At 34.7% G+C, this 27,755-nt stretch overlaps 1 protein-coding gene across 3 annotated transcripts; it reads left to right on the top strand.

Moving 5' to 3' along the window:
* The first annotated feature begins 2,471 nt into the window (after positions 1–2,471).
* On the top strand, positions 2,472–27,755 carry LOC128994301 (zinc finger protein 239-like). Of its 3 annotated transcripts, XM_054418742.1 has the most exons (4): positions 2,472–2,629; positions 7,420–7,486; positions 11,865–11,992; positions 22,918–25,437. In XM_054418742.1, the coding sequence occupies exon 4, from the start codon at positions 23,247–23,249 to the stop codon at positions 24,279–24,281; it is 1,035 nt and encodes a 344-aa protein (XP_054274717.1). In that variant the 5' UTR covers positions 2,472–2,629; positions 7,420–7,486; positions 11,865–11,992; positions 22,918–23,246; the 3' UTR covers positions 24,282–25,437. The 3 variants fall into 3 exon arrangements, 2 of the variants coding, with proteins under 2 accessions (XP_054274717.1, XP_054274716.1); XR_008490886.1 differs by lacking the exons at positions 11,865–11,992; positions 22,918–25,437 and adding an exon at positions 26,775–27,755; XM_054418741.1 differs by lacking the exon at positions 11,865–11,992.

The raw sequence follows: 27,755 nt of genomic DNA, 5'->3' as shown, positions 1-27,755 counted from the left end.
GAATATAATCCTGATTTATTAGTTGCTGACCCCACATCTTTGAGTGGATTTAAGTATATAGATAATAGACCATATATACCAGAAAACTATGTATTTAAAAGAATGGAAGATAATCTATTGATTGGGGCTAATGGTGATGTATTTAGAGTTACAGGAAAGGATGATGTTATAAAAAATGAATTAAATTGCATACGAACTTCATAAGCCTGCAAGAAAGAATTTCATTAGAAGGTCTTTTAAAGTATTGGGTATAAACAAAACTGTACAAATAGATTTAATTGATATGCAAAACTATGCTAGAGAGAATTCTGGCAATAAATATATTTTAACTTTAATAGATACATTTTCTAAAAAAGCTTATGCTGCTCCACTAAAGAATAAGACAGGGTTGGTGGTTACAGAAGCCATTAAAACCATTCTACCAAAGGGGGTTAAAAACATTCAATCCGACAATGGAAAAGAATTTTTTAATCAATATTTTAGCAAACTAATGAAAAAATTAAATATTAATCACTATCACACATTTTCTACAACTAAGGCTGCAATTGTGGAGAGGTTTCAGAGAACTTTAAAGAATTGGTTATATAGAGAATTTAGTGCTCAGGGGAGTTATAAATGGTTGGATTTACTTCCAAAGTTAATTCGAAAATATAATAATAAAGTGCATAGATCTATAGGAATGAAGCCTAACCAAGTGAATATTAAGAACAGTAAATATGTGCATGAGAGGTTGACTTCTAAAGTAGTGCAAGTTAAAAAGCCAAGATATAAGGTAGGTGATAGCGTGAGAATTTCCAAGTATAAACATGTTTTTAGTAAAGGATATACCCCAAATTGGACAGGGGAACTATTTAAAATAGCAGAAGTTAAAAATACAAAGCCTGTGACTTATATCTTGAAAGATGAAAATGGTAATATAATCAGAGGAGGCTTCTATACAGAGGAGTTGTTAAAGACCAAATATAAAGACATGTATTTAGTAGAAAAGGTAATTAGGAGAAAAGGTGATTTATTGTATGTCAAATGGCTTGGGTTCCCAAGTAGCCAGAATTCATGGATTTCCACTAAGGATGTCCAAGGGAGCATGCCCGCGACCAGGATCGCGCCCACGCCATGAGCCGAGTTCGCGTGCAAACCACGCACATACATGATTTTGAAATAGAAATATAATATATCAACTGGAAAGGGGAATGGTAGATGTACTAGCAATTGTGCATGGGGCAGAGGGGAGTGGTGAGGGGGTGAGGGGGGGGGGGGAGTTGGCACAAAAACCTCGACCCACAAAAAACGGCACCGACAAACTATACTACTATACATATACACATGCATGGGTCAATAAATGAAATAATTAGTTTATTTTTTATTTTTGCTTAATATCGAATATATTTATAGGGAATAACTAAGAAATAAGGTTTGACAATTTTATAGGGATATTTGGGCAAAGATCAGGATTTTTTGAATTGGTGGCCAAAAAATGATCCCCATAAGAATAACATGGGAAAAACGTGTCTAAAGTGAGGTAAAACCGGCAGTTCTCCACTACTAATAGAAAATTATAAAATTGTCTGTTTCTTCAGACGCAGCAGTTAGTGACGTCAGCAGTTAGTGACGTCAAACGGCACCTGAGAAATCTTCCGTGTGCCCCACCGCGTAATTGGGTGCTAATACATTGACAACAAATACATAACCTCTAAATCGCAATTTTAGTAAATTAAAGCAATAACAAAACAATATGGCGTCGTCTCAAAAAGAGTAATTTTTTGCCGAAAGAGAGGAAGAAGAAAGTGCAGTCAACCTTCACTCAACAGCTCGATAGGTGTTGAGTAGTTTTGGTTGTATAAGTCCACCGTCAACCGTTTCAAAAATACGAAACGATTGGAAATAGAATGACTCGACACTCAACTCAACAGTCAACCATTTCAAAAATAGGGCCCCTGGTGTGATTCTGGCCCGCCCAAATACAATTGATTATATCATAATTATTAGAAGAGCACACTTTTTTTTAAAAAGCCGTTATAAAGAGCACACTTTTTGTATAAGTTTAAAAAAAAGTGTGCTGGAATGGGTGGGCCAGATTCACTTCACGTTGACTCCAGTTATACTAATCTCAATGCTTTAGCTTATATAGGTATGGTAGGCCATCAACCACATCAAATCAATGCACTACTGTACTACTCCTACTACTACTGTTTCGTTCCAAAGTATCAGAATCAGCTACCCGCTGGCCGCTACAACTAGTGTGTGACCTTTCACAACAACCGTTGAATTTTACAAGTACTAGTGTTAGCCGGAGCGTTTACTCGGCATTTCTATTCTACCTTACAGTGACGTAACGTTCTTAATAGTGCGCATGCGCAGCACTATTTTTATTCACGGCTGCCTTTATTTTATTTGAGTTCAGTTCAGTAATTCGTAATTGTCTTGTCCTTGTGAGAGTTTTTCACTTTCGACTCTACCCAGTCATACCCAGTAGCCTATTTTGGTTTTGTTTAATATTAATATTTTGTTTGTTTTGTGAAATTGAGAGGTTACGTCACGCTTTGTACTGTAGTGTACGTACACCCTGAGCTGAAATTATAAGTCAAAAACACAGAATTTTCCAAAATATGGATTGTGCTTCTATATAAAGGTACCTAATTTTAGCCATTTAAGTATTATCTTTCCTCTGGCACTGTTAAGGTTTACAGTTTGGTCAGCCCAATTATATTATCATTGGTTGTGGAATCCACAATGTGGACAGTCTTATTTTTGGACCTTGCCTATGCCTATATAATAGAGGTTGGGTCAAAGGCCTAAAGCCGCGTTTACGCTATACATCTTGTGTTGTACAATCAAATAACATAGTAATTGGTTTAAACACTTGTGTGAACCTAGCAATAACTAGTGCACGCGCCCGCTAATATCTATTACTGGCCGTTTTGTGGAAAAATACAGCCACGAGTCGTATGACCGATGATGCCAACATTGAGGACACTTCAACGGACACGACAGTATCAACATCATGTACCTGTATTTTAGTATGCATCTGTTGGCATCATAGTTAATATTGCTCGCGGACGTATTTTTCCGCAATACGGCCGGCAATAGATGTTATCGGGCGCGCGCACAACTTATTGCTGGTTTTACCGGACGTTTCGTAATGATCGAACAGTTGTCATAACAACCGAATGGATACTCGGATTCTTTTAACCCATATATTAACATTGAGTCGAAAGTTACTAGATGCGATACATCGATTTTCGTTGGTCGAAATATCAAAAATTCGATTTTTACAAAATTTTAACCTAAAAATCGCCAGATCGCGCTCGGCATTTTTAGCGCGACCTTCGGGAAAAATCATCGGCATTTTTTGAGCGTTACTTTTATTTCTTGCCTGGCACTCTAAGGGTTAATATTGCTTGCGGACGTATTTTTCCGCAATACGGCCGGCAATAGATTTTATCAGGCGCGCGCATAACTTATTGCTGGTTTTACCCCCCCTATATTACTCCCCAGGTACATGATGTTGATACTGTCGTGTCCGTTGAAGTGTCCTCTATCTGTTGGCATCATCGGTCATATGACTCGTGGCCGTATTTTTCCGCAAAACGGCCAGCAATAGATTTTAGCAAGCGCGTGCACTAGTTATTGCCAGGTTCACACCAATGTTTAAACATGTTTAAAAAAATGCAATGAAAATATTAAGTTGAACAAGTTCTATCTTACAACAAGTGTGATGTACAACCAAAAATCTTATTCTATAACCATGTAGGAAACTGTAGCCTACCCTTTCATACTTGTTTACCAAACATCGGTTCCACTAAACTTATCTGGGCTATAGGCCTAAGTTAGATCAGTTTGCTCCTTCAGTAGCCTAGACAACAGTCGCACTTGCCATTCTTAAAGAGTACAAGTAACTTATTTAAAAATTTGGCAAATATTTGCCATCCGGATCAGTCTTCAATTCACCAGCCAACACATCATCATCTCGTTCAAAATCTTGTAACAATTCATTGCCACCGTACTTAGGCTAATACGATGTAAGTACGATGTATGTACTTAAGCCGTGTTTAAAGGGAACATTCGGTAGTAAACATATTTCTTTAAGTTACTTTAGGGGCTTATAACGAATTTTGAAAAAAATTATTTTAGCCTACAGTAGAACCCCTCATATCCGGCCTTGGTTTTACCGGTCCTCTGTTTATCCGGCCCCTTCCAGGAAGCCAATATCAAAATTTTTTTCTCACAGCTTACAGAGTTTAGATGCAGCCACTAGTCTTTGTGACTGTTCAAGTCATAAAATAAATTGTTCTCATTATTTATCTGTTTGTTTATACATTTATTTGCTGAATCACTATACTCAGTTGAGCTAGTAGGGCTAACCTCTGATCAGTTGGTTGATTATTTCCAAAGTGGGTTTAGTACAGTAACTACAGTACGAGTACATTAATTTTGTTATTTCACAAAATGGTTTAGAATGTTGAGTAGAAATGCATACCATTTAAGTCCTAATGATCTTTAAGTACAATTTATTGTCATTTTTACCTCCATTTAATAGGTTTTGTTACCTGGAATCATAATATTTGTACATTCATTACTTAATGACTTTAACCTACAAATATTTTTTTTCTTTTTACAAACATGTTTATTTTTCTAAAAATGATCCCAGAACAGAATTAAATTATACTTTTGATTGCATATATTGATTACCTATTATTATTAGGTATGAATTATCATTTTCATAGTAGGTTGGTTTATCCGGCCAAATCGTTATCCGGTCAGGGGCTTGGTCCCGTGGTGGCCGGATATGAGGGGTTCTACTGTATCTCATTATTTGGCCTGTTTTGAACACTTTTTACATTTGGCACTTTTGGGGCAAACGCCTAATTTATTTCGCCTAATATTTATAAAAAAACAATGTGACATTGTGGTTTCACCAATTAATCAACATTTGTATAAGTTATTTAATTCTCACGCTTTTATTACAATCAAATAAAGGCCTTAAAGTTAAAACTTCCCTCTTCTTCTCCAAGGCCGCGCGCACATCTGACAACTCTAGCGGAAGCACGGGGCGGCACGGAGAATTATTCTTGTGGAGGGGATGCACAGTACTTTATCTAGTTCAGTCATAGTTTACAGAGTGTGTACGGGACTTTATGTTCCTTGGAGTGAAATTTTGTGTATAATGACTGAGTCAAGTTCAGATGAAGAAAATGTTTTCTTATTTTGCTTGCTCCAAGCAGAGACAGAAGAGAAACGTCGGAGGCGCATTTGGGTGCATGAAATTAATCAGAAAAGACATAATACGGAGAATTCCACCATCTGTTAAGTGACCTGTTAAGAGGATGAAAGAAAATTCTTCCAATATTTCCATTTGTCAACAGAAAGGTTTTATGAACTTCACGATATGTTTAAATAAGAAATAAGGAAGGAATGTACAAAATATCGTCAATCAATTTCAATTCAATTCAATTTTAGGTTAAAATTTGGTACTTTCCTGTTAAAGGGAACATTCATTATTATCGATAATTTTTAATCGATATATCGATATTTTTCTTTCCCTTTACGATCCGTTACAAATTGACAACTATCTTGTTTAGGCTAAGATCAAGTCTATTATGGATTAAAACTGTTCTAAGCTAACCTAACATAACCAACCAAACTTGCTGTACCATTTTAAAAATTCCGTTTGATTACAGAAAAGGCATGTGGGGAATATGAAACGGAATTTTTAAATGTTACAGCAAATTTGGTTAGTTTTGTTAGGTTGGTTTGGAACAGTTTCATTTAAATATTTTTTTATACTGAACAATATTTATTTATCATAGTTGTCAGCTGATAGGTTTCAATTGGTTAATATCGATATATCGATTGAAAATCATCGATAATAATGAATGTTCCCTATAACAGGAAAGTACCTAAAATTTTTTAGGTGGATTCATAGTAGGCCTACACTTACGTTTTATCACTACTTTTGTTTTAACTTTCGTGTTTGTTATGTAGGTTCTTACTTTTGTACAAATTTCTTAAATACGTATTTATTAGCGAATTTCCCTATAGGGAAGTAGCTATTACTGTAGGTCTTATGGTAAGACCTAGGCCCGGGACCGATTTACTTTTTCATTTTGATGTCCCCAGAGGCCAAAAACACAATTTGTTAAAATTTTTATATATATATATATATATTTATATATTTATATATATATATATGTGTGTGTGTCCGTCCGGACGATAACTTGTCTGATTTTGATAAAATTTGGTTTGAAGGTGTAAGGCGGGATAAACTTGAATGAGTTAGCGTTTTATGGGGTAAAAACGGGGTTTTCTAATTTTTTACCCTTAAAACACAAAATTTATCAATTTTTCTCCAGACCTTTTATAAAGAGCTTAAAAAAAAACAAATAATTTAGTATATCAAACAGTTTTTGTACGGTGAATGGTTATGGAGAAAATTCAAAAAAATTTTAATTTAAAATTCCCATGTTATTCTTATAGAGCACATTGTAAAATGTTGTAGTTGGCTTGTTTATGGATATATTTTGATCAAACTTGGCGGATTTATTTATTTCGTACTTAGCTATTGATATTTTAATAAAAAACACACTTTATTAGTTTCCCTGTAGCAGCTAACCTAGGTACTTGTTAAGCATTAATAATAGAGGTTGGTTGTTAATTTAATAGATTAATTGAGAATCACTCCAGGCAAATGGAAATTCGCTTAGTTGGCAGGTTTGCTGCAGCGGGGGCATTTAAATATATATACCATTATTTTAAAACATAGCCTAATGAGTGAGTTATATTTGTTCACTACCTTCTCAAGATTTTGTATGATTGACTAAAATTGAATAGCGTCGAAATCATTAATCTCATGTAAAAGGTCAATAATGCCAAATTGAAATGCCAAGTCTACAAACTTCACTGCCACGTGCCGGGTTGCTAGCGAGACTGCAGACTAGACTGTTAGTGTACTTCGCACCCAAAAATGCCTGAAGGGCTCACGGGACTTTCCAACAACACCTGAAAGAGCAGCAGACGAGGGGCAGACGCTGTTTCCGCGCCTCTACCCCGCACCCAACTGGCAACTCAACGGAGGCGTTGCAAAAAAGAGGAAGAACTTCTCCACCGAATTCTCACTGCTGGATTCGAGGATAAGTTCTATTTCCACGCCATGTCACGCCACCCGCTGTGTTGCTAGGTGGGCGTCAGCCTATAAGATAACATGGCAGGGATACGATACGTGATAACTTTTTTCCACCGCGTCGCGCCGTGCCGCACCGCGTCACCCACTGGGTTGCAAGGTAGGAGCCTAGCTTAGTAACAAGGCTAAGTTCCATAACATGATTTACAGACAAAATTGTAAGTCCCTTTATCTATAAGCCTGTGATAAGTATTTTGCTTAGAATGTACTCTTAAAAGTTATTAACAGAAATGTATTTACAGGTCACAAGATTACCTATTGAGTAGGAGTTCTCAGTGCTACATCTTTCATTGATTAGGCCTAAAACAGGTAAATTATAGGTGTATTACAGTAAATCCTTACTAACTTGTCAATCAGTGGACCAAGAGGTTGTAAGTTGTCAAGTTATCAAGAACATAGACATTTTTAATGGGTTTCAATAAATAAATACTTAACGTACTAATTTTTACATTAGCGAATTTCCCATATAGGAAATAAGCAATTATCGTAGGTCTCATGGTAAGACCAAGACCCACGACCGATTTTACTTTTTCGTTTTGAGGTCCCCAGAGGCCAAAAACACCATCCGTTCAAATTTACATATATATATATACTAGCTGTACCCGCGGACTTTGCCCCGTTTAACTTCACAAGTGAGCTAGTTCGCATGGCTCAATCACGTCCTGGTTGAAGTTCGTTCGCTACGCTCACTCACCTTTGGGTTGGAGCTCTTTCTCTCCGCTCACTTGCCTTCAGATTAGCTCGTTTGCTACGCTAACTCGCTTCCAGGTTGAACTTCGCTCGCTACGCTCACTCACCTTTTGGTTGCAAATTGGCTGTAGTCATAAATTTAAAAAAATAATAGTGCTGCACGCTGTTGGTAATCCTTGTAACTTTAATGCTATTGAACATCATAGAACAGAACCAACTTGTTTAATTGAAATTGCTGTTAAGAAATTCCTTTTAAATATGAAAAATCATAAGGTTAACATGGGAAACTCCAGAGCCACTGGGGCAGAGTCCGAAAGCCCGATCAGAATAAAAACTACTTAGTTTTCCTATTTAATGCCCAAAGAATCGGTGTACCGAATTTCAGCCTCCTAGGTAAATGGGAAGTGGGAGAATTAGTGATGAGTGAGTGAGTGAGTGTGTGAGTCAGTCAGTGAGGGCTTAGCCTTTTATATATTTAGATATATATCTATATAAATAAAATTAGAGTTTTGTCTGTACATTGCTCAAAATTATAAATTTTTAGATTATTTTTCCGTTTTATACATTTAAGAAGCAACAACAAGTCTCATCTCTATTTCTGTCTGTCGGTCTGTCTGTTACGGCCCAAGAGGCATTTTACGCAGCCTTCTCCTGAAAAACTAGAGTACCTATCATGATCCAAATCATTTTAATGTATTCACTGGATTAGTGAGATTGTCTGTAACCATTAAAATATGGCCTCACTATTTTTTGAATAAAATGACGGATGTTTAAAAACCCGATTTCGTGCGATTTTTGTCAAGTTTTCTCCTAATATGTCCATCACATAATCATCTATGAAATAACGAACAGGTGTTCGGATCAAGATTATTTTTTCTAGCTGTCACTGATATGTTTACAATAAATGTTGTTTACAAATACCGCAAAGATTTTTAATAACGTTTTGAAAGCAAAATCCAAACCAAGTGAGATTAAAAACGATTTTCCTTACATAAAGGATTTAATTATTTGAAAGTTCAATAATGTGTATTGTAACCGTAAATGAAATTAGAGATTCTTTGTGTATAAAATTGTTCTGAAGTTTTGATAACCGGGAAAAAGACCTTGAATCAGTGTTTTATAGGGCTGGGAACTTACATTTATAAAATCATCGTCGCCAATAGCTTACTAACTAGGTTTTCACTCATTGACGGCGTTTCAATTGCGGTTGTGTGAAGTGTAAAGTGAAAAATCATAACTGCAGTGGATGATTGTAACAGAGGTTTGCCGGTTTACGGATGATGCTAAACTCGCTTTTCCAATGTGTCACTTTCGGTTTCTACTCACCGCTATGTGCTGCAATCGCTGGACCATACAGCCAATAAGCCCATAGACTGTATCTTGGGTACGTAGGCCTACCCAATTATTCATGACAACCTATTCGACGACGATCCTTGATACCGGTACTTTCCCTACAATGCATGGCCTACCTACTTAGGAAATCAAATTAAAAACGTAAAAAAACACAACATTGTGTGATTTTTTCACATGTCCTTCTTATGTTAACTACATATACGAAACATAGTTTAGTGAATACGCAATCTTTTAAATAACAAAAAGCTGTTTGGATGAGGTTGTTTTGTTCAAACTGTCACCAAAATGTTTACATTAAAAGTTGTTTACAAATAATTCAATTAATGGGAAATAACTTTGATTTTCTTGTCAGAAAATCCAAAACCAAGAGAGATCAATAGCCTCGGAACTGGATTAACGCATTTAATTGGTCGGATGTACTATAGTTCTTAACTGTAAACGTTGGTTTTGGTACTGGTTTTTTCCTTAGAACCGGTGGTATCAACAAGAATAATGTTTACGTACCAACAAATCTACAAATTAGTTATCGTTAGTGTTGTACCTTATTTATTACAGTAGTATTCAATTTAACTGATGTCTTACTGTAAAAGTTTTGCTTTTTCTTCATATGTCATTATAGGTTTATATATAATAGTTTTGCCAGCACATCTGAAAATATGCAAACCAACTGCTGTTCTTTATATAATAAGGTTTCAACTGACTACTATAAGATCCCCGTGCGTAGAACGGGCACACAGCTAGTATATATATATATCCGTTACCGTGATAACTCAAGAAAAAATTATCGTATTGTGATGAAATTTGGTACAAACGTGTAAACCTACGTTTATTCAAACGAGTTTGCGAACCAGCATGATTGGACTATGGGAACGGGGGTTTATGGGGGGTTTTATGGGGTAAAAATGGATTTTTCCTATTTTCAACCCCAAAAACAACAGATTTTGAATTTATTTTTAAACTATTTTGTAGAGCTTAAAAAATTAATAATTTAGTATATTGAAGTGCTGTTGAATGCCAAATGGTCACAGAGAACACTCTGCCACCCTCCATGTTTAGTCATTTCACTTTCTTTTTTTTGTCTGAGCACATTTTGCTGTTATAGTTAATAGTTATTTCAAGCTCGTTCACTAGTTTCAAAGTGTTAGGTGGATGTATTCTACCGTACTTAATAGCTTAAATTTTTAGTTTTTAGCGAATTTCCCCTATAGGGAATAAGCTATTACCGTAGTACTCATGGTAAGACCTGGACCCGGGACCAATTTACTTTTTCGTTTTGAGGTCCCTAGAGGCCAAAAACACCATCCGTTCACATTCATATATATATACATATATATATATAAAATTAATTATATAAAATTGCAAAATACAAAATTACAAAATTAATTATATATATATATATATATATATTTTGTTATTGTATACATCAATGAGGGCTACTTTAAATGTTACTAAGCAAATCAAAATACCACAGTACCCTAAAAACATTTTATTTTATATTACTTACATGTTTCGGACATTAATGCCATGATCACAGTATAGTATATAACCTATTGGTTTCTTTTATTTACAAACATTATTAGATATTTCTTATTAAAGAACAGGTGATAATTTTATATTAAGGGAAGGAGGTGTTTTCTTTAAGATGTATAATTTCATTGAATATTACGTTTTGATTTTGAATTTGTGTCAAGTTTAGTAAATTGTCTTTGTCATTAATATGGTGAGTATAAATATAAAAGTCTTCCTTTGTATTCATTTTTTCACCTTTATTTTCAATATCCAGAATGTGCATATTTTTATTCATTTTTGAGTATGTATGGTCGGTCTGAAGTATATGTTCGGCATATGAGGATTTTTGTGTTGTCATATTGTTTGATCTGATTGCCTGTATATGCTCTTTGTATCTAACTGCAAATGTTCGACCTGTTTGACCAATATAGTATTTTTCACAGTTGTTACATGATAATTTGTAAATTCCTGATTTCTTATATACATTTGGTGGGTTGGGTATCGGATTTGTTCTTTTTTGTATTATGTTGAAAGCGTTATTCCTTGTTTTATAACTTAGTTTAAATTTTGAGTTCGGTAATGTCTTTCTTAAGGTTTTGTTTAAGGATGAGCTGAATGGAATACATATAAATTCTTTCTTTACGTTTTCTTGTTCTTCTACTTTCATTCTTTTTGTTTTTTCATTTTTTATTAAGTTTTCAATCATTTTTTCTTTGTATCCATTTGTTCCTGCAATTCTTTTTATAGTTTTCTTTTCTATTTCAAAGTTGTCTTTAGACATTGGTATGTTAAGTAGTCTAAATACCATTGATTTGAATGTAGAAATTTTGTGTTGCCAAGGATGGTTTGACTCAAATGGAATGATTAGGTCAGTTTGGGTAGGTTTCCTATATATATTGAAATTATGTCGATCATTTTCTTTAGTAATTGTTATGTCTAAGAAATTTATCTTCTTTTCTTGTGTCTCCATCGTAAATTTAATTGTTGGGGAGATAGAATTTAAGTATTTCAAAAAATCTTGACATGAGTCTTTATTGCCGTTGTATAAGCATAATATATCATCGACATATCTATACCAATAGATTATATCTTTTTTAAATGGATTTTCGTTGTTTATGATTTTTGATGATTCTAGATGCTGCATATATATGTTTGCTAGAATACCAGAAAGTGGAGAACCCATAGCCAATCCTTCTAATTGTTTGAAAATTTTTTGAAACCACACTAACTATACTGTGATCATGGCATTAATGTCCGAAACATGTAAGTAATATAAAATAAAATGTTTTTAGGGTACTGTGGTATTTTGATTTGCTTAGTAATATATATATTTATATGTATACTAGCAGAGTACCCGTCCTTCGTACGGGGTTGGCATATAAGTATAAAATGCTTATTGCAGTTATGGGTGAGGACATGGTTTAAGAAAGTTTGGTTCTTTTGTTCTACCACTGCCCCTGAACCATAGAAAAAAGTAAAGGTCTCATTGTGTACCACAGCTTTTTGTTGCTAGTTGGTTCAAATTAGCTGTTGTCATAAATGCAAAAAAATAATTGTGCTGCACCCTGTAGGTCAGTGTTTCCCAACCTTTTTCTTTTCAGGGCACACTAACTAGAACACGTTTGTAGTCACGGCACACTTGTCTACAATATATCGTTGGTTAAAATTACATTTAGTAAGAGCATAAAAAATATAAAACTCACATTTGTTATCTAACATATGTACATTATTGAGTGTTTAGTAAGTGGGAAGTTTTAAATAATAATAAAACATTGAGCTTGATTAAAATTTTGTATGAATTTACCAATAAGGAGTGAGAAATATTTAATAAACCCTGGTTTCAGTTCTAGTGGGAAACTTGTGCTTGACGTTTGTTCATTAAATTTTCTTTCTTGATCAAAATTTTTTCAACTACCGGTACTTAAAATTTTGCGACACACCTACAGAGTCCTACCGGCACACTGGTTGGGAAACACTGCTGTAGGTAAACCTTAAAACATGTTAATGCTATTTAATATCATAGAACAAACTTGTACAGGGTGAAATTCTTTAATTTACTTTGGATATATTCTTAAATAACTTCTTGATCACTGATCAGCATTGTACGTGTTATTAAATTTACGGAAAGTAAATGAAAGATACGTCTTATAACACTTAAAAATATATTTACACTTATACTGTTACTCACAAGATGGTAAACATACAAAAAAGATGGCAAGTGGTGATCGATTTTGATTGGACACTCCAATCATCATCAGACCCAATAGGCGAGCAAAAATCATCCGATTTTGATGAAATTTGGTACAAACGTGTAAACCTACATTTATTCGAACGAGTTCGCGAACCAGCATGATCAGACTATGGGAACAGTGGTTTATGGGGGGTTTTATGGGTAAAAAATTGGGTTTTCCCATTTTTGACCCTAAAATCTTAAAATTTAGCAATTTCTTTCCAAACTATTTTGTAGAGCCCCTAGCTACTTCGGCCTTATGGCCTATTGTAGCACCCTTAAGTTCATTCTGACAGCCCTAGACTTCTGATGTAGCCCAGGAGCTGAAAGACACCCAGATTCCTCATCTCTGTAGGTTTCAAGTGCAGCCTTCCCAGAAATATGAACCTTCTTTGGGCCAGCGCTGGTCAGTCCAGCCATAAGTGTTCAGAGGTTTCCACCTCATTTTCGCAGAACCTGCATTGGTCTGTCTGTGACCTCCCTATGGTTCTGAGATGTTTCCTAATAGGTCCGTGCCCGGTTAGCAGCCCTATTAGTAATCTAATGTCCCCCTTCCTTAGGCTCATCACGCCTTTCCAGTCTTTCTGTATTTTTGTTCAATTGACCAAATAAAGAATCTTGTATCTTGTACCTTGTAATCTTGTATCTTTCATTGTGGGGTCAATTAAAGTTTTAGACGTCCTCAATCCTGGGTTGTTCCTCCAGGCCTCCGCCTTTTGAGCCTTGACCCAGCCTCGGACTTTGGCTACTCCTGAGCTTATTGGGGTGCCAAAGTAGGGTTCTGGTCCTGTCGGTTGTTCTTCCACACCCCTCCTGGCCAAAGCATCAACCTTCTCATTCCCCTCATGCCCCGAGTGCTCAGGGACCCAAGCTAGGGTCCTTTAGCTAGGGTGGCTTAGCTGTCGGCTGTCTGTACATTGCATCATAACAGCAGACAGCACTAGGTTTTCATTGCCCGCCACACCGTGGCAGCACCTACTGGTGAGTGACATCAGCGCAATGATTGCCCCTTCCCGCCAGAGTGTGCTGTTCACATCCAGATACATGAAAAGTTTTATATAGTCAATGGTCTAACTAACTAAAAATAAATTCCCTAAGTCTCATCTATATAATACGCTAAGCCGATTTTTGTGAACAGAACTCCTCCCTCATTTTTTGACTGATTTTGATGATTCAAGTGTCAAAAAATGGCCTTGATCTGCAGTTTTGCAAAGTGGTTTTCATTTTTTCAAATCTTTATTAGTTTGGGCAGAATCTTCAATCAAAGTTCGGTTTTCTCCGATAAGGTTAACATGGAGGGATCTATTTATTTAATTGGAAACTTTGACTCCACTAATTTGAGAGAACTGCTGGGTGTAGAAGCTTAGAGGTGTCTAAAGAAAGGTCTTGGTCTGTAGATGAGCCATCAATAGAAAAACAAAGTAAATTCCCTTGGAGCCCTGGCCCAGTGACCTTTAACCCATTCACTTATGATTTTTTTTTTACCCGCCTAGGCCAAAACAAACAAATTTGTTGTGGCTAGTTTCATTCATTTCTGATTTAATTTTTTTTCAGGCAACATTTACTATTTATATGCAAGATATTATTATTTTCTTATTCAAAATTAAATGTAGATTCAAAATATATAAATATTTCCCAAAAAAATATAACTATAATTTTTTATTATACCATATAAAAATAAAATAAAAAAATAAAAAAATTAAAAAAAACTTTTTTATTGGTAATTTTTAGCTACATAGGGCTCATATATGTTTTGGAACTAGTCTATAATACTGTATGACACTTATAAAAACTCACCAAATGTCAAGCAAAGTTCATTTTGGTGTGGTATGCCTTGAAACACTCTGGCATGTGAAGTGCGACAAGGCAGAGCTCACACTCCCATCGGCTGTCACTGCGCTTTCCCTGGGCACTACACACCTTACATCTTCTTGAAGGTGTTTGTTTGACTTCATTTGGAGGAATAGGCCTAGGAAAATGTCCCCAAGTTGCTGCCTGGAGCCTCAGAGGTGTTTCTGAGTTGGATGATCGTCCTCTTCGATTGTACGGTGGCAGTTGTCGCGACTCAAACATTTGCTTGACAAACCTCTCCTTGAACTCACTGAACCCCAATTTTTTTCTGGTTAATTTTTTGAACACTACATAAGAGTTAAAAAGGCCAATGTCCATTATGTAAAAGAAGATCTTCTTGTATCCCTTAGCATACCTCCTCATACTAGGAAACGACGCTAATTGCTGATCCTCGCGGTCAATTCCACCCATTGAACGATTATAGTAGATCACTGGTTCTGGCTTTGTTATAATTTCTTGGGTAACTCTGTCTTTCTTGCCAGTTGATCTTTTGTCAGCTTTTTGATGAAAGGTAGACAAAATGCAAACTTGCTTCTTGTCCTGCCACCTTACTGCTAACATATCGTGGCTATAGGCTGTCTCGTAGTCGCCCAACTTAAGTTTACCCTCTTTGAAGCTCTCTGGCATGTTTGATCTCCACCAGTTAGCTGTTCCAATTACATTGAAACCTATTTGCTTAAGTCTATAGAAGAGAAGAGGTGAGGAGTACCAATTATCAATTGTCAGAGTATGTCCTTTTCCTGCCAAATCTTTTGTCATTTCAACGACTATCGCCTCACTCGTTAACAGCTTTTCCTCCTGTGTAGAATCCCCACTTCCTTCTTCAACCGGTACATTTTCTTTGACTTCAGCTCCAGTATAGATCTTAAATTTAGAACAATAACCACTTCCAGATTCACAACACTTGTAAAACTTTATGCCAAATCTGGCTCTCTTCTTGGGATTAAATTGGACATAGCCCAACCTCCCTCGGAACTTCATAAGACTCTCATCGACAGCTATGTTTTCATCAGGTATGTACAGATGGGAAAACTTCCTGTTCATGTACTCAATAACGTACCTTAACTTCCACAGTTTATCATTCACAGGTTTCCTATTATTGTCTGTAAGGTGGAAAAATGTGGACAGTAGCAAAAAACGGCGGAATGGCATCACTTTACGAAAAAAAGGGGTCTCAGTTACAGCATTAGGCGACCAGTATGATTGTATGGTTCTTTTTTTTACAAGCGACATAAGGACACACAGTGTATAAAAACAAGCCATCTCATCTGCAGTTGTGTCAAACCATTCTGAGTATATAGTTTTTCCTACCCCGCCTGCTTCGTTCTTTTTCTTAATTGTTTCTTTGGCATAATTATTAGTCTCTGTTGCAACATGTTGCCAAAAGTCATTATCAAGAAACGCATTGAAAACATCTAATTCAGAGGGAGCTGAGCCTAAACTTCTAGCCAAACTTGCTCTAACACCAGGACAACCAGTAAAAGGGATTTTATTTATTATATTACTTTCTATGGTACTGGTCCACTGCCAACCCTCCTTTTTCTTCTTTTTTGGTGGAGCTGTATCGTTACTAGTTTGAGTTTTGGACCTTTTAGTAGGCTTAGATGGTTGTGAAATAGCTTTTTTTCCTATAGGCCTACCTCTTCCTCTAGACCTGCCCCTAACAGGTTTACTTTTAGGCCTAGGGTCAGGAAAGCTAGGGTCGTCAGCTTCCTCACTCGGTGTAGGTGAGAGGGCAGGCACGATTGAAGATGCAAGCTGGTCAAATAATTCAGGCCTAATAGGCAAATCTAAATCAGATTGGACATTTGGAGGGGTCATAGGCCTATGCCTGCCACTATCTATATCATTTATAGGCCTAGAGTCAGGGAAACCAGGGTCGTCAGCTTCCTCACTCGGTGTAGGCGAGAGAGAAGGCGCGCTCATACTACCGCGGTATAACCGATCAAGAAACTGGACTGATTTAGGCAATTCTTCATCACGTGATGGAGAAGATACATGCTGATCAAATATTTCAGGCCTACTAGACAAATCTGAATTATATTGGACAGTAAGGGCATCTGGAGGGGTCATAGGCCTAGCATAGCTGCAAGAAGGCTGTTCAAGCAACAACTGGTCACTTTCTAATGGCCTAGGCCTAACACAATTAGTATTATGTTCTGGGGAAACTGTGGTCTCATAATCAATAGGCGTATTAGACTTATTACTCACTTGAATTCTGCTCCCTTCCAAATCATCATCATCACTCCAACCACTCTCCTCAAACAAGTCACAATCACTGTCACTGTCACAATCCCCTATAAGTTTTATGATGTCACTTTCATCTAACTCTTTTCCACATTCATCCACGAATACCAAGTTATTTTGAAGACTCATCGTATTATACAAAAGCTTTTCAATTGAATAATATAGTAAAACAAGATACTGTAGCTCAATCTTTATCACGACGAAGTGAAACACGACATGATAGGCCTAATAACTCAGTCATTATAACGACGAAAAAGTAAAATACTGATAAAAACTTACACTAAAATTCTATTCAGTAAATTCTATAACTTATTTTATAAGATAACTACACTTTTCAATAAAATAATAAAGTAAAACAAGGCTCTAACACAATGTTTACATCGTCGAAGTAAACACAACAACGTATCAGCTGTGAAACCAGAGTAGACGTCGTCAGCTGCTAAGTTGCACCATTTCAACTTCAGTTTTTTTGCCGATTGGACTGGACTGAGATGACGAAAATATAACCAAAAGAAAGCCTGGAAATCATAGAACAAGAAGCATATGCGATCTATTGGATTTCTGGGGAACTAACTCGGCACAAACAGGTTTTAATAGCGGACGGCGATTCGCCGTCGCTTCACACAATGGCTAACGGGAGCGCGACGGCGGATCGCCGTCGTTGTAAGCGAAGGGGTTAAAGTTCCCTCTCCAGATTTGTTTACATTATGGCCATATGGATAATGTTTCACTACTTTTTAATGAAACAGCTGTTAGTATTTAAATTGTAATTTAAACAACACACATTAATAGGGAGTTACTGAATTAGTCAAAAAGAAGAGTGTGCAATGTTATTTTCTGATTTTAAAATTGATTTTCTTCTTCATTTTTCGCAATATAATGTTCCATTACGAAATCAGTGGAAAATCTTAATATCACAGTTCATCTTAAAATTATTTGTTATTGAATTATCTTATATCTATATCTATTGTACGGGTTGGTGTCTGCCTTTTTGGCCACTTTTACCTATATTGTATCATATTATTCAAGACAGATCATCATAGGTTCATGAGACTATTGTGATATATGTTTTCAATCATTTGAAAAATATTTGATTGTGTAATACAATACACACAAAAAAGTGCAAAATAATAAAGTGCAGAAGTGCACGTTGCCCATATGAGCTGTGTCTATATTTTGTTAAAAATTAATAGTAGTTTACAGCAACTGGATTAAATTTTAATATTTTTTATGTAGAAATATGTGCATGATTAAGTCATTAAGCTGGAAAATTGCAATTTACTGCAGTTTTTTCAGGGAGGTTACTTTGATCGATGTATTCATTCAGCTTAGTTAAAACATAATATAGAGCCTTAATGTTGATAAACTAACAAAAAGTGTTGTGAATGTTTACTTGCTCTACTCAGCAACCAAAACCAATTTAACAGTTAACGAATAAAAGTCAGGTTCGCTACAAGTATATTCCACTACCTACACCTAGAACATTCCGAAGAGACAAATATTGACAAATAAATATTAATTTATATTGACAAATTTATGTAATTGAGACAATTAGTCTGAGACATCTGACATCCGCATGTCATGCATTTCCAGATTTATCAGTAACCCAGCGACCAATTTATCAAAATTATGCTAGAGGGTTATTCATTTGCACAGAAGTATGGTATGATGACCGACGTGACAAAGGAAAAAATAAAACACACTCTTAAACTTAATAACCTAGCTTAAGGGTGGACCTCCCTTTGAAATAAGAACGTGCCTTCTCAACAAAGAGATATTTTTTCTCAAATTAAAGCATTGATTTAATCTGCATTACACTGATGAAATCGCGGAAGTGTTTACCACAAAAAATATCCACCAATACGATTTTAATACTATTTGAAGGTTATTCCAAAAGAAGAGAAACCAGTTAATATGGTAATGATAACTCCGATGACGAAATATATTTTATTCCATATTAATGGGAAATATTCTATTCATTGAATGATCAACCATATTTTGTAACTAACGCAATAGTCATTATTGTTTTTACATTCATTAAACAATGCTAACTGCTCAAAATGTTTATAATTTCACACGATTTATAGCAGTTAGACAGTGGCAGTTCCAAGGTGTGGGGGGGCTACAGGGGCTAAAGCCCCCCCTTGAACCCTGGAAAAATAAATTTAAACATACATTTTGTCCTTTTATCATCGTATTGAATCATTGTATATATATATTTAATAATATATATTTTATAATATTTTATAATTTTTTTAATAAAAGGTATATTTTTTAAATATAAATAAAATTATATATTTTATCTAATATATAAAATTCTCGTGTCACAGTGTTTGTCTGCAAACTCCTCCGGAACGACTTCACCGATCGTTATGAAATTTGGTGTGTAAATTCTGTAGGTATGCGAATCGGACGTAAACTATTTCCCGTTTCGAAATTCTTAAAAGGGCTCCGCCCCAGTGGCTCTGGAGTTTCCCATGTTAACCTTATGAGAAATGGAATTAATGAATCTTAACAGCTGTTTCAATTAAACAAGTTGGTTCTGTTCTATGATGTTCAATAGCATTAAAGTTACAAGGATTACCAACAGGGTGCAGCACTATTATTTCTTTTACATTTATGACAACAGCTAATTTGCAACCAAAAGGTGAGTGAGCGTAGCGAACGAACTTCAACCTGGAGGCGAGTTAGCGTAGCGAACGAGCTCCAACCTAAAGGTGAGTGAGCGTAGCGAACGAGCTCCAACCCAAAGGTGAGTGAGCGTAGCGAACGAACTTCAACCTGGAGGCGAGTTAGCGTAGCGAACGAGCTAACCTGAAGGCAAGTGAGCGCAGCAAACGAGCTCCAACCTAAAGGTGAGTGAGCGTAGCGAACGAGCTCCAACCCAAAGGTGAGTGAGCGTAGCGAACGAACTTCAACCAGGACGTGAATGAGCGATGCGAACGAGATCATCTTGAAAATTAAACGTAACGGTACTTTCTTTCCATCGGTCTGTCTTAGGGGAAACCTATAACTTAGGCGATACGAAGTTCGCCGGGTCAGCTAGTATATATATATAACTAGCTGTACCCGCAATACTGGCGGGTACAACGGGGCAAACGTTTAACTTCATAAGTATTCGCATGGCTCATTCACGTCCTGGTTGAATTTCGTTCGCTACGCTCACTCACCTTTAGGTTGGAGCTCGTTCGCTGCGCTCACTTGCCTTCAGGTTAGCTCGTTCGCTACGCTAACTCGCCTCCAGGTTGAAGTTTGTTCGCTACGCTCACTCACCTTTTGGTTGGAAATTAGCTGTTGTCATAAATTATAAAAATAATAATAGTGCTGCACCCTGTTGGTAATCCTTGTAACTTTTATGCTATTGAACATCATAGAACAGAACCAACTTGTTTAATTGAAATAGCTGTATATCATCCATACACGGAACTACATTTACTGTCTCTTTATATATACTGTAAAAACAAGCTACTGTAACAACAAAAATACTGAATAGGTACAATACTGTACATACAAAAAGTATGTAGAGAGTAATATTTAAAGGGAAAATACAGTACTGTACTAGTGTGATTAAAATACTAAACAAAATGCAACGTAAAAACTATCTCAACAACTGGCAGACTACACTGACTACAGTACTGTACCTAGCCAAACAGACACAGGAAGCAAACACAGGAAGTTTGATTTTCACGTCTCTACAGGAATCAAAACACTACTGACTTGCACTGTTAAGGCAAAACTTCGAATTATTGAGGCACATTCGTGCGAACTTCGACTTATAAAGGTAAACTTCAAGTTACTGAGGCTTGATGACGGGAAAATTTGAGTTACAGAGGTAGAATGTTACTGTTCAAAAGTTGTTAAACTTCGACTTATTGAGGTTAAATATTTAGAAAGTTTGACTTATTATAGTACCTTAATAAGTCAAAGTTTCTATATAAAAACATTATAATTAATCTGGTTTTCAAGGGGATTAAAAAAATCGAGATATTGAGGAATTTGAGATATTAAGGTTTGAGTAATTGAGGTTCTACTGTATTCACATTTACATTTTTTTATTTTTTTCTATTTGTCCAACATTAAATATAAAAAAATTAAGTAAAGAGCATTTATTCTGAGCCTAATGGATTATTGCAGGATTTTGGGGCAATTAGACTCAAAGTGAACCATATTACTTTTAACGGTAAGACAAAGTTTAATAATGAATTGTATAAAATTGCACATCATTCAACATATTCCACATATTTTACTGCAATTTAGGCAGTGGTTTGCGGATGATTGCTGTAGGTTGACCGTGGAGCTGAGCTGCCACGGTTCTACTCTTACACGGTGCATTCTCACTCTTATTATTCGCGTGATTGTTGGCTTAGTATCACAATGAGTCGCAAGTACGCATGTGTATTGTTTGAAATTAAAAGCTCTACATTATACTAAATGGGTAGTATATATATATATACCTGTTTTGAATATTAACGGTGTAAAATGAAAAAAGAATGAACGTGACACAATATATTAAGCTACAAAAATAATATTTAAGCTACAATTATTCAACATATGACTATGATTTTCATATTAATACGATGAAATACTAATAAATATGGTATTTTCATGAAGTAAAATGAATTTGAATTTATAGCATTTTCTGTAAAACCTTGCAAGCTTGATTTGTTTCGCCGCCATTTTCCGAAATGGCGGATTTAGTTGAAAAGGGATTTTTTGGGAATTATCAGGAAATGTCCCAAACACATTCCAGAAGAGTTTAACTAATTTGTTCTAGGTTAATCTTTATCTGCCCTGTACTATATACAGTAAACAGTAAATAATAAACAGTTTCATAACGACCATGACGTCTAGAAATTGTAGAATGACTTTGTTTATGTAAGTTAGGGTATTTTTGCATAACTGTCATAGACTGATAAGGAAATTCTCGGTTTAGCTCTAAAACTGTATGTTGGAATATATATATCTGTATGTTTGTATGTGTGTATGTATGTATGTACAGTATAGCCTAGGTATGATATGTATATTCATATGTGTGGATAGGTATGCGTAGGCAATAGCTTATTTTTTGTAGTTAAAAATAGTAATGAAAGTAAATCAGTTTGAACTTTATTTTAGATTTTAATTTAGTTTGAGCTTTTATGTTTGTTATATTTTGTATGAATGCAGTGTTGCTTGTCATTATGTAGTGGAAGTGGACTTTCTCTACCGGACAGACGGTCAAAAGACTATTGTCTTTTGTGCCTAAGAAAAACATTGTGTAAATTTGTAAAACAAGTTGTCAAATAAAGCACTGTTACATATCTATCTGCATGATGAGATTTGGACGCCGTGAGACAGCTTAAAAATTATATTTTTGACGTCGTGCCACTGACTTATTTCATTGGACGTAGTGCAATACTCTTTGGAGAACATAATGATTATTTTTATTTCAAGTTCTTGCAGCAAGGTTTCTCTTCAAATGGTTGGTGTGATTACACTATGTTCAGATTTGAGGAATTTTGTTGATAAGTTGGATTTTATTTTCAATGCTGAGCATGACAGCAAAGCCTAAATTTGGATCATTATGATATTCTAAAGAGAGTATAAATTATTAAATCATTGGGAATTGGTTGTTTAAACTATATGAACGGAATAATACACATTTTTAATAAGATTTGATCTTTTTCAGATGTGAATATAGATTGGTTCAGAAATAAGAGAAGAGAATTTAATTTAATCACAAATACTTATTTTTAAAGTATCTAATGTTGTAACCTTTGAAGGACAGCTATAAATGTTATTTTGTAGCCCTAAACAAATTAAATTCAGTAATTTGTTTTGGTAAACTATATTTTAATTATAACAAACTTTTTTGTTGTAGGTCGAGATGGTAAAAAGGAATAAAACATCAGATTATATTGATTTAAGAGTTAATATAAAACAATAGAAGAATAAAGAAAGACACAAAAAAAAGTTAACCCTCAAGTATATTGATAAATTCTAATATGCATAGCAAAATTTGAAAACGAGAAGATTCAATGTTGAATGAGTGATACGTACGTAGCCTATCATTTAACTGCTGTACATTTAACAAGTCCTAAAAACAAATTTACTACTTACATTGATACAATCCTCTATGATTTTTTGAGATTTCTAACAATATACTGTTTATATGATAAGATTCACCGTGATAAAATTGAAAAGTAGAAAATGTTGACTAGCTACAAACATTTTTCTCACAAGTGTCCAATATGTGGACAAAGCTGTTCAACTCGCTCCGCAATGAAGGTCCATATAATGTATCACACTGGAGAGCGTCCCTTTAAATGTTTGACGTGTGAGAAAACATTTTTCCAACTAAACAAAGTTAAGAGTCATTTGTTAATACACTTTAAAAAGTGTACTAAATTCTTCAAATTTCAAAGCCAAATAAAGGAGCGTACAAAAATTCAAACGAGGGAGAGACCTTATAAGTGCACTATGTGTGAAAAATCCTTTGCAAGAAAACAAGATATAAAGAGACATTTATTGGTTCATACAGTGGAGGGACCTTATAACTGCACTACATGTGGAAAATCCTTTGCATCACTAGGCAATATGAAGACACATACATTGGTTCATACAGGAGAGAGATCTTACATGTGTGCTACATGTGGAAAATCCTTTACACGAATAGGCAGCATGAAGACACATTCATTGGTTCATACAGGAGAGAGACCTTACATGTGTGCTACATGTGGAAAATCCTTTACATCAATAGGCAATATGAAGACACATACATTGGTTCATACAGGAGAGAGATCTTACAAGTGTGCTACATGTGTGAAATCCTTTAAAACAATAGGCGGTATGAAGAAACATACTTTGGTTCATACAGAAGAGAGACCTTACGAGTGTGCTACATGTGGAAAATCATTTACACAAAAAAGCAGTATGAAGACACATACATTGGTTCATACAGGGGAGAGGCCCTATAAGTGTGCTACATGTGGAAAATCATTTACACAAATAAGCAGTATGAAGACACATACATTGGTTCATACAGGGGAGCGCCGTCATAAGTGCACTACATGTGAAACATCATTTACTTTCATAAGTGCCCTGAAGAAACATATTGCAACTGTTCATACAGGAGAGAGGCCCTTTAAGTGTGCTACATGTGGAAAATCCTTTGCAACAAAAAGTAATATGAAGAAACATACATTGGTCCACAGTAGAGATACCTCAAAAGTGTACCACATGTAAAAAATGTTACGCATTCATAAGCTGTATAAATAAGGATATTAAAGGTTCATCTGGAAATACGATATGAACTAAACTAAACATGAATTTATCAAAGGTGCATGAGTGAAAATGTGTTGAAATTGGTTTGTAAGTACAATAAAATCAAAAAATTTAAGAAGAAAATTAACAGTTTGTTTAAACACAACTGGTTTAGCTTAGCTTTTTGTAGGTAGCAGAGAATTTTTGCACACTGCTCTTTTTTAAAATTTAGTACTCAAACAATATTGTTTGTATTCAATTGTGTGTTATGTTGTTACAACCCATTTTAAGCACTTTTCCATCTGGCACTTCCAACGTAAATGTCCAACCAAAAACCAAAAGGTTTTTATGCATATCATTTGTTAATCATTTTGGTACTTTGAAAAAATATATTTTTTAGTTCGTTACCGGAACGATCTTGAAACACCCCTCCATCCTCCTTATTACGATGTGTAACGCTAAGCCAAACCATGCTCCCACCCATGAGCGTAACGTATAATATAACAATTTTAGTGACTGTAAATAAATGTGTTTTATTTATCATAGATTGTGTGTCTTATGTGTTTTTGGCAATGTCCTATTTAATGATTAGTTATCTTCTCTATTTAAGATCGAATCATCTTTATGTCCCTTTCATCAATTTATTACGTTATTTCCAATTGTGTTAAAAAGCTGTAAATTGTGAACTAGCCTCTAAGTCGCTAGGCAATAGTCATATCTTCATTAATATAGACAAAAATAAGCAAAATAATAAATACTTATTAAATAACCTTCCTGACAAGAATGGGGTGGTACAGGGAAAAGCTTTATTAGCTATAATAATAATTATATTAATAAATAATTATAAAATTATTATTGAATTTTCACCAAAATATTTCCTTTAAATTGTGAAATACATTCATCCATATAAAAATCCCAAAGTACCCATCCATGAACTTGTGAGAAAACTAAAAGTCACACCCCCATAATCTAGACTTAAAATGTTCGTCATAACGAGAAGCCTTGTTCAAAACTCTCCATAATTTCATAAATTGTCCTTTAAGGTCGTAATTCCTTTCTAAAGAGAACTGTCCATGTACCTTATGTTTAAAATACCTCACCTGTACTTATTTGTTTGTTATTGTTTCAATTTATTACCTTAATATCATCATTTGTTTCTATTGCTGTATTCTGTTTCGTTTATTTCTGCCTAACTTAACCAATCATTAGTTTTCAATAACAATATTTTTTATAGTTAAGTAAATTGAATCAAAATACAATATCCGAAAATAAGCAAACTACAACCATTTATTATCCATAAAAATTTATTTAAAAAATTAGGTTAAGGCCTTTTTCTAAAGCTATTAAGCTTACAACGCTTCAATATCAATTAAACTCTATGTTCTACCATGGATAAAACATACTCCCTTACTAGATTTCTCATCCTTATAGAATAGCTGAATACAATTTTTTTTTTTTTTCATTTTTGTTCTTTACCTCCTTAAATTTAACACATTTCCTTAATAGTTACTGTTTTGTAGGTCCAAAGTTTGTTCGTAAATTACAAAAAAATATTGTTAAAATCGTAAATCTTTAGGTGGATTTTCAAAAAAACTAAAAGCGGCTTTTAACAGCTGCAGGTTGTTGTGATTAGACAATGTTAGGATTTGAGGTATTTGTGTTGATAAGTGGGATTTTATTTTCAATGCTAAGCACTTCAGGCTTTAATGATACACATTTTGAATCAGATGTGATCTTTTTCAGAAGTGAAGATAGATGAGTTTAGACATAAGAAAATAGAATATAATTTGATAACAAACTAGAGGCCCATGTTGCTCCGAAGCGTTTATATATATATATATATATATATAATATCCGAGAAATTATCAAATTTATGATTTTGGATTGATTAATACAGGATCATTAACTTAACTGATCAAATAATAGCTCAAATAAAAATCTATAATTTACTGATAATTTTGAGTCCAAAACATATAAAAAACCCCAAACAATCCTGGAGCTATTGAGTTTTAATCATAGATAAACCTTAAGAATAATATTTTTTATTTTGGTTCACCTTGCATTTGGTTGAAACTCGTCCGATTTGAATATAGCTTAATAATAGCTTAAATGAAAGCTGGTATTTCACTAAAGGTTCTTCGATCAAAATATATAGGATTATATAGTTGTAACTGGTATGTATTAATACAAAACTTTTTCAAATTGTGAGTTTGTCCAGTAATTGCTTGATGTGAAATCTTGCGTGCATGCCTTCAATTTAGGACCTTAATCAAGAAAATCGGTCGGGTAGAGAAGCAAAATAAACTCGAAAAAACCTAAATTTTTTCCATATATAAGATACTTATTTTGATAGTCTCTAATGTTGTACACTTTGAAGAACAGCTATATATGTTATTTTGTAGCCCTAAACAAATTAAATTCAGTAATTTGTTCTGGTAAACTACATTTTAATTATAACAAACTTTTTTGTTGTAGGTCGAGACGGTAAAAAGAAATAAAACATCAGATTATATTGATTTAAGAGTTAATATAAAACAATAGAAGAATAAAGAAAGACACGAGAAAAAGTAAACCCTCAAGTATATTGTGAAATTCTAATATGCATAGCAAAATTTGAAAACAAGAAGATTCAATGTTGAATGAGTGATACGTACGTAGCCTATCATGTAACTGCTGTACACACAAGTCCTAAAAACAAATTTACTACTTACATTGATACAATTCTCTGTGATTTGTTGAGATTTCTGACAAGATACTGCTTATGAGATAAGATTCACCGTGATAAAATTGAAAAGTAGAAAATGTTAACATGCTTCAACCATTTTGCTCACAAGTGTCCAATATGTGGACAAAGCTGTTCTACTCGATCCGCAATGAAGGTCCATATAATGTATCACACTGGAGAGCGTCCCTTTAAATGTTTGACGTGTGAGAAAACATTTTTACAACTAAACAAAGTTAAGAGTCATTTGTTAATACACTTTAAAAAGTGTACTAAATTCTTTAAATTTCAAAGCCAAATAAAGGAGCGTACAAAAATTCAAACGAGGGAGAGACCTTATAAGTGCACTATGTGTGAAAAATCCTTTGCAAGAAAACAAGATATAAAGAGACATTTATTGGTTCATACAGTGGAGGGACCTTATAACTGCACTACATGTGGAAAATCCTTTGCATCACTAGGCAATATGAAGACACATTCATTGGCTCATACAGGAGAAAGATCTTACGAGTGTGCTACATGTGGAAAATCCTTTAAAACAATAGGCAATATGAAGACACATTCATTGGTTCATACAGTAGAAAGATCTTACGAGTGTGCTACATGTGGAAAATCCTTTAAAACGATAGGCAATATGAAGACACATGCATTGGTTCATACAGGAGAAAGATCTTACGAGTGTGCTACATGTGGAAAATCCTTTAAAACAATAGGCAATATGAAGACACATTCAT

The sequence above is a fragment of the Macrosteles quadrilineatus genome, unplaced genomic scaffold (assembly GCF_028750875.1).
Source record: "Macrosteles quadrilineatus isolate MER2022 unplaced genomic scaffold, UCM_ALF_1.0 Scaffold_5__1_contigs__length_97177068, whole genome shotgun sequence".
Taxonomy (NCBI): Eukaryota; Metazoa; Arthropoda; class Insecta; order Hemiptera; family Cicadellidae; genus Macrosteles; species Macrosteles quadrilineatus.
This window is presented reverse-complemented; position numbering and strand designations above follow the sequence as displayed.